This window comes from Abramis brama (genome assembly GCF_963993115.1).
Source record: "Abramis brama genome assembly, chromosome: 7".
NCBI classification, from domain to species: domain Eukaryota; kingdom Metazoa; phylum Chordata; class Actinopteri; order Cypriniformes; family Leuciscidae; genus Abramis; species Abramis brama.
Genome location: NC_139969.1, coordinates 27,074,135 through 27,094,382, shown reverse-complemented (window position 1 = coordinate 27,094,382; position 20,248 = coordinate 27,074,135). Strand labels below are relative to the sequence as shown.

General features: G+C 36.5%; 1 protein-coding gene across 1 annotated transcript; it reads left to right on the top strand.

The window, feature by feature from the left end:
• The first annotated feature begins 1,798 nt into the window (after positions 1–1,798).
• On the top strand, positions 1,799–18,263 carry scinlb (scinderin like b). The gene is made up of 17 exons (XM_084120531.1): positions 1,799–1,926; positions 3,533–3,718; positions 7,249–7,403; positions 7,729–7,890; positions 8,919–9,068; positions 9,517–9,606; positions 10,349–10,481; positions 10,869–10,957; positions 11,716–11,931; positions 12,943–13,076; positions 13,172–13,262; positions 14,988–15,158; positions 15,236–15,410; positions 15,767–15,882; positions 15,985–16,062; positions 16,456–16,516; positions 17,334–18,263. Exons 2-17 carry the CDS (start codon positions 3,538–3,540, stop codon positions 17,492–17,494), a joined length of 2,163 nt encoding a protein of 720 aa, XP_083976657.1. The 5' UTR covers positions 1,799–1,926; positions 3,533–3,537; the 3' UTR covers positions 17,495–18,263.
• Positions 18,264–20,248: the final 1,985 nt, after the last annotated feature.

The following is a 20,248-nucleotide window of genomic DNA, read 5'->3' as shown; positions in this document are numbered from 1 at the left end:
CTAACAGTCTCTGGTGATTCCCTCTCTTTGTTTGACTATCGACATTACCATATATTTGTCTCCCACAATTTCGGCCAAATGTCCACCGCATTTATTTTCATAGCCTGAGGAGTTACTGTCATTCCAGCGTGATCACACTGTGCTACGGTTTAATCCCGGAAATCCATTGCTGTTCGGAGAGCTCTTTGGATCCCCATCAGTCTGTTGATTATTTAACTTGACAGTTCGGCTTTAACATAAGCTCTCCTTCAGCTCTGCTTGCACCACATTATAAAGCTTTTTAGAAAAAGATGTAGTATGATGCTGTGAAGATCTTAATGTCAAGATATGAGATTATGGGGTATATAATCCATTACAATTTAAGTGGATAAAATTATGTTCATTATGTGTTATAAATCATCTATACACTATTACACAAATAGGTATTGTTATGATTATTCATGAGATGATACAACACATTATAAGGCATTATGCATGCATAATAAAGCATTAAGAATACCTTTATCATGCATTATAAATGCAGGCTTCATCTGGTGTTATAATGCATTGTACTCTTAGAAGTTATAACCACAAATAGGTAAGTGTTATAATGTATTGTAACTGTTTTGATTATTTATCAGATGGTACAACATATTATAAGGTTGTTTGTAAGGCAATATGCTTGTATTATAATGCATTAATAATATACTTAGAAAGTGCTTCATAAGTGTTACCAAATAAAGTTGTCATTTTGTGTGGTTATTAGGTTAACAGTGGAACTTCCACACTATGTCTCAACACCAAATGGAAATTTTGCTTATGGCTGTCATTGTTTTGTTTGCAAAAATAGAAATTAGTGTTCAAGTGCCAGTGTTATGCATGCTTTACTTCAGAAAGCTAGACATATGAGCCTGTAAATCAGATTTCTTTGAGTTGAAATCAATGAATTGTCTTTTAGAATGTATAAAATACAATTACATGCCTCTGTAATGTAATTTTCAGCTCTTCTCTCACTCAAGTTTATATGTAATATAGGCCTACCCGATGCCATTTTAAATGGCCTCTCCTGTCTCGGGGTTAATTGCAAGCACATGTTTGGGGGAGTTTTAAGTTTCTAGACTCTACCATTTCAGTGATGGGCAACCCACAAAAGCAGCATCTGATTCTTATTTGACATTATATGATTGTAGTCTGCCAATTGCAAGGGCCTTGTCTTTGTCATTTTCTGGAGTCATGCAGCGCAACCTGTATCAGAAGCTGTAAATGTGTTTGAGTTTGCTAACAGTGTTTGAGTAAGCTGTGTTTGTTCTTGCATTTGTTCTTGTATTGTGTGGTCATTGCTTTCCTGTTTGTGTGGTCAATGTTTCCTGCATTAGGCAAACATATAGCCTACTTGTGACACCCACATCTGTCTGTGCTGGGCTTGAGTTTGATGAAATGATGATCAGTGAAAGCCTGAGGGAGGTGAATGCTATTATCTGTAGCATGCAGGGGAACTAATATAGGCCTAGCTGACCTAAAAGGTGCAATTTGTGGCAAATGGGGGGAAAAGCACTGACAGTTGTTTTAGTAAATGGCAGTGTTGAAAGACTACAGTTACACTTTTTGTCAGTAAATCTCCACAAAACAAACGTTTTTAGAATCACATGTTGAAAGACGCAACCTAGCGAACTTATTACATTGTAGACGCATTCTTTTTTTAACGTGCTCATTCACGAGAGTCTAATGCCCAAACATGCTAAGCAAGTCACCTAACATGAGGTTTGAAGACACTTGTGTTGGAAGCATAGAGGTTGGAAGCCTGCCCGTGTATTCAAACACGCCCCTGTTACACAGACACTCCCTCCAGTTAAATCGCGGATTCGGAAAAAGAAATTCTACACTTTGTCTACCAACACATCGCCTTTTCTCGAGCACTGACAGCTTTCTGCGACTGCCACAAATCTCGTAAGTTGTTTTCATTATTCTGTTTTTACGTCATATCTCTCTTTCTGCATAATAAAGACTAAATGAATGAGGGATTTCCTCCCCCTCAAGCAATGCAGCTGATTAAACGTAAATGTTACTCAGTGCATATTCACTTAGTAACTCGGAGTTTGAGAAATATGTTATCCAGATGTGAACGCGGTATAATGCACGTCACGATTCCTTTATGAGACAAAGTCCAGTTTTCTGTAGTTGCTTGTTAAAGTTCACAAGTGATTATTTTCTGTGAAAAGTGACATGCTTTGTTTGAATACAGTAAAGTACAGCAGAGTTGCAGGATTTGAAGTTATGACATGTCTACATGATATTGCATTGTAATATCTAAAATGCATGTTCTGCTACACTTCAGTAAATGCATTTTATAATGTTACAAAATAATAATATAAATATAAAAGTGCATAAATAATATACATTTTTTTTTTCTATTAATCAAAGAATCCAGAGAAAAAATTATCACAGTTTCCACAACAATATTACGACCTGTTTCAACATTGATACTAATCAGAAATATTTCTTGAGCATCAAATCATCATATTTGAGTGATTTCTGAATGATCATGTGACACTGAAGACTGGGGTAATGATGCTGAAAATTCAGCTTTGTCATCACATGAATAAATTACATTTTAAAATAGAAAACTGTTATTTTAAATTGTAATAATATCTCCCAATATTAATGTTTTTCTGTATTTTTCATCAAATATGCAGTCTTGGTGAGAATAAGAAAAAAATTGTTGATTTGATAATTAAAACAGGTCAAATAATGAAAGGAGAAGGTCTATTAAAGTTACTGAGAGAATAATTTACATTAGCTGCAGGGATTGGGAATATGTAAAAGCATATATTTGCATGTATTGTGGTTTTTGTGCTTCAACATCATGTCCTAATTGTGTACTTTTTCAAATGGAGACAAAAGAAAACTCATTAGCGTTAGCTGTAAATGAACTGCATTAGCATACAGGGTTTTATTTCATAGCCTACTAGCATGAAAACCACTTGCAATCAATCTGAATGAAGAATTCAGAATGTATCATTTACTGATTACACCATTATACAAAACACCTTGTTAAATGTTTAGATTGGTTTGGCTGAGGGTTGTTGACTCCCTCCCTCCTTGGCGTCCAAGTCAAGTTTATCACCTTGATCATGTGTGTCTCTTCCTTATCAGCTGTTTGAGGTAGTCAACAACACTATGACTAAGGTCCTCTTTTCAAAGGTCTTATCTAAACCCTGTCACACAGACACAGAGCTGTGATGTATGGTTTATTGCATTTGCATTTGAATTTGTGCATGTTAGTAAATTGTGCAGGCAGACAAAGTCGCCATGGGAGGTGATTCCAGAATCAGAGATGTAAGAAGATTCTGACCTAACCAGGGCTTTCTCATGGGAACAGATACTTCTTATTTCTCTAAAGTCTACTTCTCCTCTCCTTTGTGAAACTAGATGTTTCTCATTTTCCCAGTATAATGTAAAGGCTTTACATCATACTGGGAAAATGAGAAACATCTACTTCACAGTAAAGCTCTGAAAAGAGACCCAAACCTTTTATGTTTTGCTTCCTGTCCAGTCACTATGGTGTCCCATAAGGAGTTTGAGACTGCAGGAAAGGCTCCTGGTCTGCAGGTATGGCGCATTGAGAACATGGACCTGAAGCCAGTGCCTAAGAATCTCTATGGCAACTTCTATACGGGTGACGCCTACCTCCTGCTGTACACCACCACCGCCCCCTCCTACTATATACACATGTGGATGGGTAAGTGACACACCTAGCGTTCGAGTTAAAAGTATCATTGGTTCCTGGAACAGGATTTTCTCAGAGCCAAATGTTGCTGATGCATTTTACCAACGGATATACTATATTAAAAATATATCTTCTCACACATGGTGATTTAAATGAGGAAGGATGTGGCTTGTCTGTCATCTTTTTAGTTTGTCTCAATTTATTTTTTAAGAGTTTGTTTGCTTTGTTTGGTTAGGTCTTTAGAAATGTATGTTTTTTAACTGGTCTTTCCAAAGAAATGCTGTTTATCATTTCTGTCAGTGACATGCATTTACCATTGCTTGGCGAATTTTTGAGACAATAATCCAGGCATTCCAATAGGAATGAAACAGAGATGCGATTAGGAATTTTTAATGTGATTTCACAGATTTCGCCACATATTCAAATTGGGCACCTGAATTTATGGCGTTGACCAATAGAAGGTCGCTTATTTTGAAAGTGACTTCTGTTTAAGCTTCATGCATTTCTAATTTGACCTTTTTCCATGCTAATGTGACAGTACATTTACGCCAGATGGCGGCAAGTGAATGTTTTCATAAATGAGTCATTGAATCATTCATTCAGCCGTTTCAACGACACTGATTCATGCAGGAATGAACCAAGTGACTGTCTTTATGAATGAGTCATTGAATCATTCATTCAACCAGTTAACTTAAAAACACTGATTCATTCAGGAATAAAACAATGGGTCTCATTAATTAATAATTGCATGGAATATTTTGTATTTGTACCCACAGGAGAACTTCTCACAAAGAATTTCTGCCTAATTCACAACACGTTCGTACGCACATGAATTTGTTCTTAATCTTATTTTAATGTTAATATATATAATATTAGTATTTTTTACTTTTTATTGTGATAGGATAGTATATAGAGTGGACAGGAAGCAAGGTGGGAGAGAGAGGGGACGGGATCGGTAGAGGTCCACGAGCCGTGATTCGAACTTGGGTCGCCCGAAGCGCAACAGCGCTATATGTCGCGAGGCTATCGGTGCCAACGAATTCGGAGTATTCTAAATGAGCGGCTGCGTGCACAAGGTTACTCATTTGCATAAAACATGCCCAAACATCTCCATATAAGGGCTTTATACCTTTCGCCCAACCTTTCCTTTACAGCCTTTCATCACACTCTCAAACAAATGCCGCTCTCTTCAGACGCGCTCCCTCCAGATCCTCGAGTAATGCCAAGTGTATTATTCTCAAAACCAGTTCAAACACAATAAACACTTTTAATCCGACCTAGATTACAGACCTCTCATTAGCCAGCTGTACATACACGCAAATCTGCTTTATTCAGAGAAACCTTGCAGCTGAAGCTATAAAGCAGCTTTTCTTAATGTTCCACTGTAAATAGTATGATGAAATATATTTAAGATGAAATGTAATTTTATTATTTATTAATAATATAATACAATATAATATAATATAATCGGTTTAAGCTGAAATATAACTTCTAAACATGATTATAAGGTCACAGAGCAAGTGCTTTTTGCGTTCATGTGGTTTCATTTCCTAATTTTTTTCGTACATTTTGAATAAATTTAATACAAAAGTTTTTGGTGAATTATGATTTGTGAAAATGTTTGTGCGTACGTACGAGTGAATGAGACCCAATGACTGTCTTTATGAATGAGTCATTAAATCATTTACTAAAATGGAGCACTAAAACACTCGTTTAGGAAGGAGATCCACAAAAGCTGATTCTACTTTGGCTCAGTGTTACCATTGAAACGATATACATATAAATACATTTAGACCACTTAACTGAGTGATTGCAATCAGGATGGGAAGAGACTTTCAACCAGCACAACAAAAAATGTTTTTGGAACAAATCACCTACCCCTGCCTTTAAGTATAATAAAGCTAATAACTGCTCAGTTTGTTCTTTTAAATGAAAACCCATAGGCAGTATGCTGACTCATGAGCTTTGCCCATTAGACAATCCCTCCTACCCCTGAGGAGAAATTTGTACAAGTACAAGTACAGATGTCATATCTTAGAAGGGTAGTCACTTTGAGGTTTAGTCTCCTCCACAGTTTACAACGTGCCTTCATTTGTTTGTCTGGCAGTTGGCTCTCAGCCCACTTAGGTTCATGTGGTACACTGTACAATTCCAGAGACTGATCAGTGAGGAACTGGTTTTGTCCCACCCAGTGGTTTAAACTCAGAAGAAGTTGTTTGAAAAAGAAGCATGTGCTCGAAGGCATGCTCCAAACCATAGTAGTTCTCAGACATTTGACTGGATCTAGTGTGAGAAGAAAAGGTTTATTCGAGGACACAGAGTGGAAAAACTCATAATGTGCACCATGTGGCCTCTTTGGGGTTTTCATTTGGTTCTTATTTTAGCAAAAACAGATACATTGCTAGAGCTGCTTGGTAAGTGAGCAGTTATAGTGTTCCTGTAAGTTTTAGGACATTTTTTCACTGACAGAAGTGTCCAATAAGGCCTAGAAACATGTTTTCACTGTCTTTTGCTGCTTTTGGGTCAGAGTTGAATCATAATATTAAAGTTCAGAAGAAATTAACTTTAAATTATGTTTAAAACTTAATTTAATGATTTAATGACTCAATAAATGTCAAAAATAATCTATGTATAAATGTCAAAAATGTATAATATTTTTTTAAAATATCATGAATTATTCATTCATAAATGTCATTCGTTTTTTGGGAGCTGCACCACATGATATTTTACAACCTGAACTAACCTTGACTTGTCAAAAAGGTGCCAAATTATTCGATATTTTAAGACTTATTGACACACCAGGGTTATTATTGTTAAAAGAGTTCTAGTTAATTAAAATAAAGATGAATTCAAATAAAATATAAATATCTAATGAAAAACTTAAATGAAAATGAGAAATGTTGCCATGGGAGCTAACTGCAATAAAATAAAATTAAAAAAGTAAATTTAAGTTTACTAAACAAGTTTAAAAATAAAAATAAATCTGAAAAATAAAACCAAATAGAAATATTAAACTATGAGTGTAAAAAAATGGAAATAAAAAACTAAAACTAACAAAAATGACAAAAGCACGTAACAAAATTACTAAAACTAAAATTAAAAAGATATATATTAAAAAATATAATTCAAAATATAATAAAACAACACATGAGGATCTTCAGGGGTCCTCTCTATGATGCCATTTCCTGTTTTATGCTTATTTCCTGCACTTTCTGCATGTTTGTTGGTCGCACCAAAAGTGTTTTAAATATTAATAAGTGAAGCAGTTTTGTTAAAATATTTTTTTCTGATAAATAATAATAGATTAAAATTAGAATAATATACTGTATTTTGCAAAACTACATTATAAGTATTTCTTTTCAAAACTTTCATTCTCTTATTGAGGATTTTCTCTTCATTATAAATACAAAATGAATTTCAATACAGAAATTGTATTCACGTCATTGGATGTGTGAATAGCATTTGAATGTATTTTGGATTATATTAATAAGCACTAACAACTATTCCACTAATTCTCCTGTGATGATTTCCATCTCTTTCAGGGAATGAGTGTTCTCAAGATGAAAGTGGAGCTGCGGCTATCTTTTCCACACAGCTGGATGACTTTCTCGGAGGTGGTCCCGTTCAGTTCCGCGAGGTCCAAAACAACGAGTCGCTCACCTTCCTGGGCTACTTCAAGTCTGGCATCAAGTATAAGGTAAACTCAGCTTTGTATGAATGAAAATGGCCCTTCTCGGAAGCAGAGTTCATCATTAACTTGCAGTGAGAATGCAGAAGTAGACTTCCTGCTGGCTTTGCTTTGTTGAAGCACCAGGGTTGAGTCAATTATGGCTCTAAAACATCCATTACTGTTTAGTCATGCCACATTCTTTCCATTATATTCAGCAATTTGTTGAGCTCAGTAAGTTTGCTTGTCTCTTTGAGAAGCACTCTGCTGAGTGGTTTGCATTTAGTTCTTTGCTTGTGTTTTGGCAATTATCCCACTAGCACGGTTTTATGTAATGTCTTTCTCGACTCCTCAGCAAGGTGGGGTTGCGTCCGGCTTCCATCACGTGTTGACCAATGATGTGGATGTGAAGCGTCTGCTGCACATCAAGGGCAGGAGGGCCATCAGAGCCACTGAGGTGGAAATGTCCTGGAGCAGCTTCAACAAAGGAGACTGCTTTATTGTAGACCTGGGGAAGGTATGGATATCTGAACCTGACCTGACCACTCATTTTATTTAGATACTTTCCCCTAACAATTAGAGCTGCCAATAGAAAACATTCGAATGGAATTAATTACATGGCTCATAATTAATAAAACATAATTGCAATTCACTTCTCAATTTTTGCAAAGAAAAAAAAAAACTTAAGATAATTCAAAGACATATTATTGTGACGGATAAGAAAACTGTTAAATAGATGTGGCTTTAGAAATCAATATATATTTAAAGTGCCCCTGTTTTGCTTTTTTAAAGGTCTGAAAAGTTTTAAAAATCAAAGTGCACAACAAAAAAAGTTACTCCTAAAAGAAAGAATCGATTCTGAGGAAGATCCACAGCTAAAATTCAGATATGGTAATAGGCATGTAGTTTCCCAATCACAACAGACTGAGCCATCTGACCAATCAGAGCAGAGTAGCTAACAGAAAGGAGGGGTTTAGAGAGACTGAATCATTGATTGAACCGTTTCAGACACTGTTTTTTAAACGTATTGTAGGAGACCTCCAAAACAAAATTAGGAACCTTTAAAAATAGCATAATAGGGGTATATTGTATTTTTATTTTCACTATCACTAATTATAACTATTACTATTATTACTGGCTTGCAGTCACTCCAATTTGTTATCAAATTGTGTATTGCTCTGATGGTGAGAAAATATGGAATTTATGTACAGGACAGTCACAGTTATGTGACAGCCCTAATAATATAGTTATTAGATTGTTAAAAACATAATTTAGCTTTTTTTAAGTACACTAATGTTCAAAAGTTTATGTTTTTGAAAAAAATAATAATAATCTTATGCTCACCCAGGTGAAATATTTTACAATTGAAAATACCTGTTTACAATTTGGAATTTTTTTAAATGTAATTTTATTTCTGTGATGCAAAGCTGTATTTTCAGAACCATCACTCCAGTCTTCAGTCTTCAAAATCTTACTGCCCCCAAACATTTGTACGGTAGTGTTGATTTGAGTTATTTTTAAGACACTTCTCTCATTTTTTGCTAGGATATTTATCAGTGGTGTGGGAGTGACTGCAATCGTTTTGAGCGTCTGAAGGCCTCCCAGTTGGCCATCGATATCCGGGACAATGAGAGGAACGGCAGGGCCAAGCTGGTCATGGTGGAGGACGGGGCTGAACCAGAGGCTCTGACTAAAGTGAGTGAAAGATTTCAACTCAACTTTTCCTGTAACAATTTCCTCACCACCACCATCTGACTTACTCCACAGTATGGGAAGAAATCCACTTCAAAATCATTCTCATTTGATTTGTTTGTGTTTGCTGGTTAAGTTCATGCATTGTTACATTTCCATGGATGCTGAATGACCACATATTACGGTATGGACACCATCAGCCAGGCCTGATGTAAAACTTGGCACTATGGCTTGGTTGTTTGTGTTCTGGCTCTGGCTTGTGTATTTTGCTAATGAGAATGCATCCATCGTGTGTTTAATGAAGAAGGAAGAGTTTTGCATGCCAAATATTCAGTCTGCTGTCTGGTCATTCAGCACAGGGTTGAATAGGGTCCGCTTGGCATCAGATAAGTGTCAGAAATAAAGCCCCACTGTGTCCATATGAGCTTTAATCCTGTATTTCCTCCCGCAGGCTCTTGGGCCCAAAACCAGCATCGCCCCTGCAACTCCAGACGACGAGGAAGTGGAAACCTCCAACAAGAAGAAGGGAGCATTGTACATGGTAATCAATGCTGCGTCCAAATTTGCATACTATCCGTGCTAAATAGTATTCGAATTAGAATTTGTGTGTTAACCTGAATTAACCCATTGTGTGCTGGACAAGGATATGATGAGAACTACAAACTGTTGTACACTACAAGTAGAGTAGAGAGGTTTAGCTAAAGGGGTTTGAGTGATTAATAATCAGTATGAGGAAAACATATTTATTCAATGTTATCCACATTATATATCATCTGGAACAACATTGTGAACTTTTATAAAGATAGGTTTGGTCATTAACTTTTAAAATGCATCGTTATTTTAACACAGACCCACAACAGGCAGATCAATACTGTAGGAAATTAAACGTGGAATATTTTAAATGTGACGAGATGATTGACAGGGCAGTTTAAATGGTGACAGGATGCATGTAAATAAGTGACAGAGCTTGCCTACTCTTCTGCCACACACTCAAAAGCATGTACTTTTTCTTCACAAAAAGAGTGCATACTTTTAGGGTGTAGTATAAGACTAAAAGACTCTTATCTCTACTCATATTTTAGCTCATTGGTACGTATTTAGTTCTTAATTATTTATGTGGACCGTTTTACATTCACATGGCTGACAGCTGTAAAGCCTAAAACGCTTCCGACAGCATTCACACAAGGACAAAACGTTGTGTTTCTCGTTAGCTATGTTTTTTAAGCGTTCAACACCTTTATTTATCGCTTCTCAGTTCGTGTGGTTTGCTATTGTTATTGTAGATCTCAGATGCCTCTGGCTCCATGAAAACATCTGTCGTGGCCCAGAGCAGCCCGTTCAAGCAGGAGATGCTCTCCCCCGAAGAGTGCTACATCCTGGACAACGGAGTTGATAAGAATGTGTTTGTATGGAAAGGTGTGTCTCTCAATGTGCACAACTTGAAAATCAACTCGATCCTCTTTTCTTTTCTAATACGCATTCCTAGTCTTGTTGTGCATCATTCATCTGTGCACATTATTCCAATGAAAACAAATTCATTCAAATGAAATAACTTGAGCCGCCTCTGAAACAACTTTCCTTTTCATCTGATGTCATCTGACCATGCAGGCTATTAATTAATGTTATCCAACATTATTATGTATTATTATAGATATGTCACAATGATATCATCTTTGTGTGTTTTCCCCACAATGGCATGCATTGCTGATCACTAGGGGCCCTTTGTTTACATGTGCCACGTATTTTTCATAAAAATAACAGAGCTTCATTCAGCGTATGACTCGTTCTTCCTTTTCCCGACAGGACCGAATGCAAACACATCTGAACGCAAAGCGGCTATGAAATCAGCAGAGCAGTTTGTTAAAGAGAAGAACTACTCTAATAAAACACAGGTACATACATAATGAGCAATTTAAACAAACACACACACACACTGGGTACACTTTACTGTAAGGTCTCATTTGTTAACATTAGTTGCATTGACTAACATGAACTAACAATGAGAAATATTTTTTACAGCATTTATTAACTTTTGATAGTCAAACTGTAAAATATTATATGATCAATAAGTTATGACAACATGTTTTTACATTTCTTTAACTCATCAAAATAAGTTTAGCAAGTTATACGAGATTGAACTTGTACGAAATTTTTTAAGTCAGTTGAATGTAATTTAGGTTGAAATGACTTAAACATCCAAGTTGAGTGTACTTTTTATATATTCTTTTTAAGTGTTCACGGATTCATGTTAGTTCACGGTGCAGTAACTAATGTTAACAGATAAAAAGTTTGATCATAAAAAATGTATTAGTAAATGTTGAACTTAACATTAACTAACATTTATAAACACTGTACAAGTATCACTCATGTTAACTAATGTTGTTAACTAGTATTAACAAATGAAATCTAATTGTAAAGTGTTACCAACACTTACAGTATAATATTGACACATTTTCTGGTTTGTAAAAATTTGCATTTCGAAACAATGTATATGATTATACAATAATACATGTCTGAATACGCAAAGGTTTATATGTTTGCTGATTTCATATAACATCTTACATAAAATATGATTGAAGATTAGTACTGTACATTTAAAGAGCTAATGTTTGGATTACTGATACTGTACTTTCAATGCTTGCTGCTGTAGATCCAGGTGCTTCCTGCAGGGGGCGAGACCACCCTGTTCAAGCAGTTCTTCTCTAACTGGAAGGACAAGGACCAAACCACTGGCCCTACCAAGGCCTACACCATTGGCAAAATAGCCCATGTGGAGCAGATTCCTTTCGATGCCTCCAGCCTCCATAGCAACAAGGCCATGGCAGCCCAGCACAACATGGTCGATGATGGTTCTGGAAAAGTCCAGGTCAGTTTCATTTTGGTCATCAATCTCTCTCACACTGACTACTGTTTAAACGTTTGGGGTCGTTAAGATTAAAAAAAAGAAAAATAATTAATACTTTTATTCAGCAAGGATGCATTACATTGCTAAAAATTGACAGTAAAGATATATTTATAAAGTTAGAAAAGATTTCCATAAAAAATTAAAAAAAGTGTATCACAGGTTCCATAGAATTATAAGTATGATTTCTGAAGGATCATGTGACACTGAAGACTGGAGTAACAATGCTGAAAATTCAGCTTTTATCACATGAAAAAATTACATTTTAAAATATATTTAAATAGAAAACAGTTCTTTTAAATTGTATTAATATTTCACAATATTACTGTTTTACTGTGTTTTTGATAAAATGCAAATAAAGTCTTGGTCAGGCATAATAGAAAACATCTTACCGACCCCAATCTTTTGAATGATAGTCAAAATAATGTTGATCAATATATGTAAGGCCTGCTATAATTTTAGATCTATAGGCTTACCTTTGAACAAATTCTAGCAAAAAATAATAATAATAAAGTGGCACCCAAAGATCTTTGTAAGCTGTTAATTTGATATAGAATCAAATGAACTTTTTGCTAAACAGGCCGATTACATTTTGTAATAAATTATTAAAACATTTACTAACCATATTTTTTTCTTACAAGCCATTATATGTATTTTCATTTGTACAATTTTAAATGCATATATTTTTTTCTTATGAGAATAAGATTTAAAAATAATAATAAAAAAGATGAGATTAGACTGGAATTTATTTCCCTTATAATGTTTTGTCTTTTCCACATCACTTACATCAGTGAGGATGTAATCCTTCTTATAATACAATTTAAACCATATTATATATTGAAGTTCCTTGCTAGTCACCAAAAAAAACAAGTTTTGACAAGTTTCATTTGAGTTTTAATGTTGCTGATTATATGTATAAAGGGGAGATCAAGTTCAAGGCAATGTTCTGTAATCACTCATGTTTGTCTGAATCAGATCTGGCGTGTGGAAGGAGGGGCCCGTGTCCCGGTGGAACCCTCTACCTACGGTCAGTTCTTTGGAGGAGACTGTTACCTGATCCTCTACAGTTACAAACAGGGAAGCAGAGAGCAGCATATCATCTACACCTGGTCAGTCCATAACATCTTTAAAGTGTCATAATATCTATATAGTTTGTGACATATGAACAAAGTGTCATCATATTGTGTGTGTCGTTGTGCTGCAGGCAGGGACTGAAGTGCACTCAGGATGAGCTGGCAGCTTCTGCCTTCCTTACTGTCCAGCTGGACGACTCCATGGGAGGAGCTCCCGTTCAGGTGGGAATAATCCATTCGTGGAAGAGAACAGCATTGTGAAGAGTTCCAATACATTATGCCCTAACAATTCTTGTTATCACTGATACAGTAGTGTTTTTGGCTAACATGTTAGATCAGCATAGTCTTCATTGCAGTCCACATAAGAGAGAACCATACAATCAGATTCATGCCTACTTGAGTATCTACACTCTCGTTTAAAAGGGGTTGGTAAGATGTTTTTGAAGAAAGTCTCTTTTGCTCACAAAGGATTAATTTGCATTTATTTTAAAAATTGCATATTGAAAAATATCATTACAGTTTGAAATAACTGTTTTCTATTTTAATATTTTAAAATGTAATTTATTCCTGTGATGGCAGAGCTGAATTTTCAACATCATTACTCCAGTCTTCAGTGTCACACGATCCTTCAGAAATCATTCTAATGCTGATTTGAATCTGAAGAAATATTTATTTTTATTATCAATGTTGAAACAGTTGTGTACAATTTGTTTTTTTTTAGGATTCTTTGATGAATAGAAAGTTCAAAAGAACAGCATTTTACCTGTTTATTCTAAATGCCTTTAATGTCACATTTAATCAATTTAAGGCATCCTTTCTTTTTTTTACTGATCCCATACTTTAGTACGGTAGCGTATAATGTTACAGAAGTTTTCTTTTTTTTTTACTTTGTATTCATCAAAGAATCCTAAAAATGATTTCTGAATGATCATGTGACACTGAAGTAATGATGCTGAAAATTCAGCTTTGAACACAGGAATAAATTACATTTTAAAATATATTCAAATATTGAAAATAATTGTAAAAATATTTCACAATATTAATGTTTTTGCTATATGTTTTTGTTTTGAATTGTTTTCGGATCGAATGAATGCAGCCTCGGTGAACAGAAGAGCCTTCTTTTAAAAAAATTAAAAATCATTTGTAAAACATTTGAACGGTAGTGTAGTCTATCCCATACAGCCTCACTTTCATTCCCAATCAAAGATGGCGCTGCTGTGAATAAGGTCTATAGAATCCAACATGGAATTATTTGCTGTATTTTTGATGGTAACCACCAGGGTGCGATCTTGATCAGAAGAGTCATTAAATATAATACTGTTGGAAACTCAGAAGCAAAGACCAGGAGACTCGGTTGTATCTTCAGCAGGATTCTTTATCGACGAGCTGTTGGTTGCTGCAGTCATCAAGTCTAAGGCAATGACACATCGTAGTTTATATAGATTTTAGTCGGCAGTGCTTAGAAATGGAGATAAAGCACCTGGGAGACGACCTTAAACGAAGCATGCAAATGAAGTATCCAGGTATAGGAACCCGCCCCAGACTCTAGTGTGTCACCAGTCCTTATCCAATCAGCATAACTAATCAAAGGATGGGACGGGGCCTCCAAGTGCGTTTAAAGACTAAATGTGAGAGTCTCGGAAATCTGACTCATTTGACTTACAATAAAGAGAACAAGACTGGCAGGAACCTCTTGCTAAACCCTTTGCTTAACAGAATCATTCATCTAATGTCATCATCTTTACCTTAAATTCGAAATACAATGAACTTCCCCTTAGTTTTTCATGTGATGTTGTGTAAGGATGTAGGATCAGCAGATCTTAAACAGATTCTAAATTTGTAATCCCACAATGCTCTTGTGTGTCGTGACTTTTATCAGTTGTAGTCTCATGTACCATCATTAAAAAGATACTGAAATGATTTTATCCATCTGAATTCATTGCTCAGGTGCGAGTGACACAGGGTCAGGAACCCCCCCACCTGATGAGTCTGTTCAAAGGCAAACCTATGATCATTCACAGTGGAGGCACGTCCCGCAAGGACGGCCAGACCAAAGCAGGCAGCACACGCCTCTTCCACATCCGACAGAGCTCTTCTAGGGCCACACGTGCCGTAGAGGTCAGTCACAGTCTGGACACTGTCATACATATTGTATGATGCTCCTCATTAACCACTGCATTTATCTTCCATTATAGGTTGAACCATCTGCATCCAAATTAAACACCAATGACGTGTTTGTGCTGAAAACGCCAGACTGTGTGTTTGTGTGGAAAGGAGCAGGTGCCAGCGAGGAAGAAATGGTCGCTGCTAAGTATGTCGTGACTGTGCTGGAGAAAAAATCCACTGATGTGGCCGAGGGTAAAGAACCAGGTGAGTCCGCCATGTTGATTTCACTTAAAGGGATAGTTCATCCAAAAATAAAAATTCTGTCATCATTTACTCACCCTCATGTTTTTCCAAACCTGTATAAGTTTATTTCTTCTGCTGAACACAAAATACATTTTAAAGAATGTTGGTAACCAAACAGTTGATTTTTTTCCCATACTATGGGAGTCAATGGGACCTTGGGCCTGTTTGGTTGCCCATATTCTTCAAAATATCTTCTTCCGTGTTTAACAGAAGAAAGAAACTCATTCAACAACTTGAGGGAGAGTAAATGATGACAGAATTAAAAAATTTGGGTGAACTATCTCTTTAACTCCTTTCTCATGTTTCTCTCTCTCCAGCTGGATTCTGGTCGGCTCTGGGCGGGAAGAAGGAATACCAGACATCTCCAACTCTAAGAAACATGGTCAAACCACCACGCCTGTTCGGATGCTCCAATAAGACGGGCCGGCTAGTGGTAAGTGAGAGTCACTGAACCACACATGCTGGCTGGAGGAAAGCTCCAGTTTGTGAATGTGATGATAATGTCATGGATGGATTGTCTTGTGCTTTCTCTCAGGTTGAGGAAGTTCCTGGAGACTTTAATCAGTCAGACTTGGCTACCGATGATGTCATGTTGCTTGACACCTGGGATCAGGTGAGTTAACGCCTAATATAATTTTATTATAATTTTATTTTGTAATATAATTTTTCTTTAAAGTTATGTCAGCCTCTAAAATATTTTAAGTAGAAATTTCTAAGAAATGACCATAGTTGGGAGTTAAATTTTTTTTTTTTAAATTAGCATTTTTGTCAGGCTCCTATTTTTAGGTTCAATAATTTCACTTTAATGGCATTGAAAAGATTATTAGTCAGTTATTGAAATGTCTTATTTTCAAAAATGTCACTGATAAGAGTAAAATTAAAAACTGATAAAAATGAAAAAAGCTCATTTACAAGAAAAATGTCTGACAGACTTAGAGATTTTTGCATTTGAAGTCTTCATATGTAGTTAACGCTTGTAATGTTAAAGAACTGCTGCTCTTTCTAGATCTTTCTTTGGATTGGTAAGGAAGCCAATGAGGTCGAAAAAACAGAGTCACCAAAAATAGGTGAGTGAACGGTTTACTAAATCATTTTTCATAAAACATTGAGTTTTAGTTTATCTTTCTTTGCCAGAGCAGAATCACTCACATTATCCTCCATCATAAACCAGATATTTCTGGTCCTGGATGCTGATTGTTCAATACAGAATTCCAGTCATGTTCCACTCAACAGTGTGTTCTATTAATAAAGTGCTGCAGGAATGAGTCCAAAACCCAAAATCAAGTCAGCATGTTTGAACTTCTGGTTCCATTGTCCTGAAGTCAATCAGTTTTTGTTTTTTGTTTTTAAATAGGACTTTGGTTAAATATCTGAAATAAGGTCTGTGGTGAACACAAGCTCAACATATTTTCACGTTTTTTTCTAGTGCATGAAATACAGCTGTAATACCCCACTCATAGGCCTGGTTTCACAGACATGGCTTAGATTAAGCCAGGATTAGGCCTTAGTTTAATTAGGACATTTAAGTATCTTTTATAAACATGCCTCAGAAAAAACATTACTGATGTGCATCTTGAGATACATATTTTAAGATATGTCAGTGCAAGAAGCTTTCAGTTAAAACGGGTTATAATTTTTTAAGCTTTTACTTATTGTGAAAATGAAAGTGTTTGTTTGTGAAGATTACCTTAATGAACAAACTTTTTAAGAATGATAATCTTTTGTTGATAACAGAGCTTATTTTCTGCAATAATCAGAAAAGCCAATGGAGGGAACCAGGATGATGCTGACTTCTGGGTTGGCTTAAAAAAAGACATGATTCCTGCAGCACTCCATGTTCTGTTAAACATGTTTTGAGCCTAAAATGATGTTCTCTGTCTATAGCTAAGGATTATGTGGACACTGATCCTTCTGGACGTCGTGGGCTGCCCATCACAACCATAAAGCAGGGGGCCGAGCCCCCAACCTTCACGGGCTGGTTCCAGGCTTGGGACGCTAAAATGTGGGACACTGACCCTCTGGAGAGAATCCGATCTTCCTTTTAAATCCAGAACCGTTCCCTCTTTTTTTTTTTTATACAAGCACTTCCTGTTCCTGTGCCATGAATTGCAACTTTCCCATGTTTTACAAAATTTAAAGACTGTTAAAATGCCCACCTCACTTAAAGGTGCACTTGGCAGTTTGTTTGGTTTACATTGTGTTAGCCAGCATAGCAGTGGGCCTTGGACTATAAGCCATAATTGTGAGCAAAACTGTCCAGTAATAGATGAGTTACTGAGATAAAGTGAGTAGTATTTGGCTGGTCATGTGATCTCAACATGTCTGTTCTCTGCAACCCAATCTATGTAAAATAACAAAGCTTATTTAGTACCACTGATAACCATTAACAAAAGTACTGTTGATTTCTTTAAAAAGTTAAAATTACCTAGTGCACCTTTAAGACTATCAGATTTCAGAGTTACAGATCTAGTTTTATTGAACCTAGTCTAGTAAAATGGTTTTTAGTGGATGTTTAGCTATGTTCAACCAGAACCAGCTGCCATAAAAGAAGGAAACCCGCCAAAACGATTAGCACTCATAATAGTGGATTAGAGTTACCCTATTTTACCCTTGTTATTTTTTGTTGAAAGTCTTTAGACTGTTTATTTCAGGTTGACACTGCCATTATGACCTCCTAACGTGTCAACATGTTATAAAAATGTGTCAAAATTCTTTTCATTTTTTTTTTTTTTTACACAAAAGCCATTGATATATTTTCAGCTTGTTCTTTGTTGTTGAGTTCAACTTCAATAAATTTTGAGAAGATTAATTTGCTATACTGTAGATTTACTGCATATGCCATGGACATACAAATTCAACATTTTAATAACCATAATACACATTGATGAGCCAAAACATTATGACCACCTGCCTAAGATGCTCGTGGTCCTCCTTGTGCTGCCAAAACAGCGCCGACCCACAAGGTGTCCTGTGGTATCTGACACCAAGACATTAGCAGCAGATCTTTAAGTCCTGTAGGTTGCGAGGTGGAGCTGCCGTGGATCAAACTTGTTGGTGCAGCAAATCCCAGAGATGCTCAATTGGATTGAGATCTGGGGAATTTGGATGCCAGGGCAACACCTTGAACACCTTCATCATGTTCCTCAAACCATTCCTGAACAATGTGTGCATGATCCTGCTGAAAGAGACCACTTCCACCAGGGAACATTGTCATGAAGGGGTGTACCTGGTCTGCAACAATGTTTAGGTAAGTGGCTCGTGTCAAATTATGGCCACATGAGTGGCCAGATCCAGGGTTTCCCAGCAAAACATTGTCCAGAGCATCACACTCCCTCCACCCACAGTGCATCCTGGTGCCATCACTTCTCCTGGTAAACGGTGCATACATACATGGCTGTCCACGTGATGTAAAAGAAAGATGGACTCATCGGACCAGTCGACCTTCTTCCACTGCTCCAATTCTGACGCTCATCCATTGAAGGAGCTTTCGGTGGTGGACAGGGGTCATCATAGGCTACACAGCCCCAAACGCAGCAGAGTATGTTGTGACACATTCATCCCATAACCATCATTAAAATTTTGTGCGACTTGTGTCAAACTAGACCTTCTGTTGACTCAGACCAGACGGGATAGTCTTCGTTTCCCTCTTGTATCCCGTCTGGTCTGAGCCTGGATGAGCCTTGGGCGCTTTGTGGTTTCACTGGTTTGTGGTTTGTCCCTCCTTGGACACTGTTGGTAAATTCGCACCACTGCTGACTGGGAGCAGCACACAAGCCTTGCCATTTCAGACATACTCTGACCCAGTTGCATTGCTATAACAATTTGGGCCTAGTCAAAGGAATTTTTATTCCTGCCCATTTCTCCTGCATCCAACACATTGATTGTGAGAACTGATTGTTTGCTTACAATCTACCCATACCTAGGGCCTAGTTAGGAACAGTTGTTTTCTATTTTAAGAATATTTCACAATATTACTGTTTTCAATGAATTTTCAATCAAATAAATGCAGTCTTGGTGAGAATAAGAGGCTTTTTTCTAAAATATTTAAAAACCTTATACCCCAAACTTTTAAATAATAATTGATTTACCACAATATTATTTTATTACAACATCCATTTCAATTTGTATCACAATGACAGACTTATGTGTTTATCTGTTAGTATAAAGTTAGACCTCAGTTAGACTTTAAACAGGATCTCTAGCATTAAGTCACATGAGTCATAGGCATTGGTCTAGTCTAGATCATACTATTCAATGACGCTGTTCTCTTTTGCCAAGAAGCTGGGTAACTAGGCAACCTGTTTTCTCTAGACAACCTATCGTCCCTAAAAAGCCATGTTTGCCACAAACTTGTCTGAAATCGCTATCATGATGCACATGCAAGTTTTGAACACATTTTTACAGCAGCTGAGTGATGTCCTAAGAATCATATGTGGATATGGGTATGATGACTGTCCTGAACTGAAGTCATCTTGTGTCATCCTCTTGAGATCTACAGCTCTCTCTGTATACACGTTTGAAAATGTGTTCATGTAGCGGCCAGGAGAGATAATACATTGCTTAACTCAACATATAGCTGCTGCCTGCTGACCAAAAAACCCCAGAGCTGGCACTGGACAGGGCTAGAAAACAATGCAAAGCTTCTTCTTTAGTAATATTGTGGAAAACGGTGATCAATCAACCGTCATGTTCAAGACCTGAGAACGTTTTACAGAGGTTGTTATTTGATTTTAAATGTTACCTTTACGTTCTCACATGCTGACAGCTGAGGATTCAGGCTCTATGAAAAACTGAAAGGG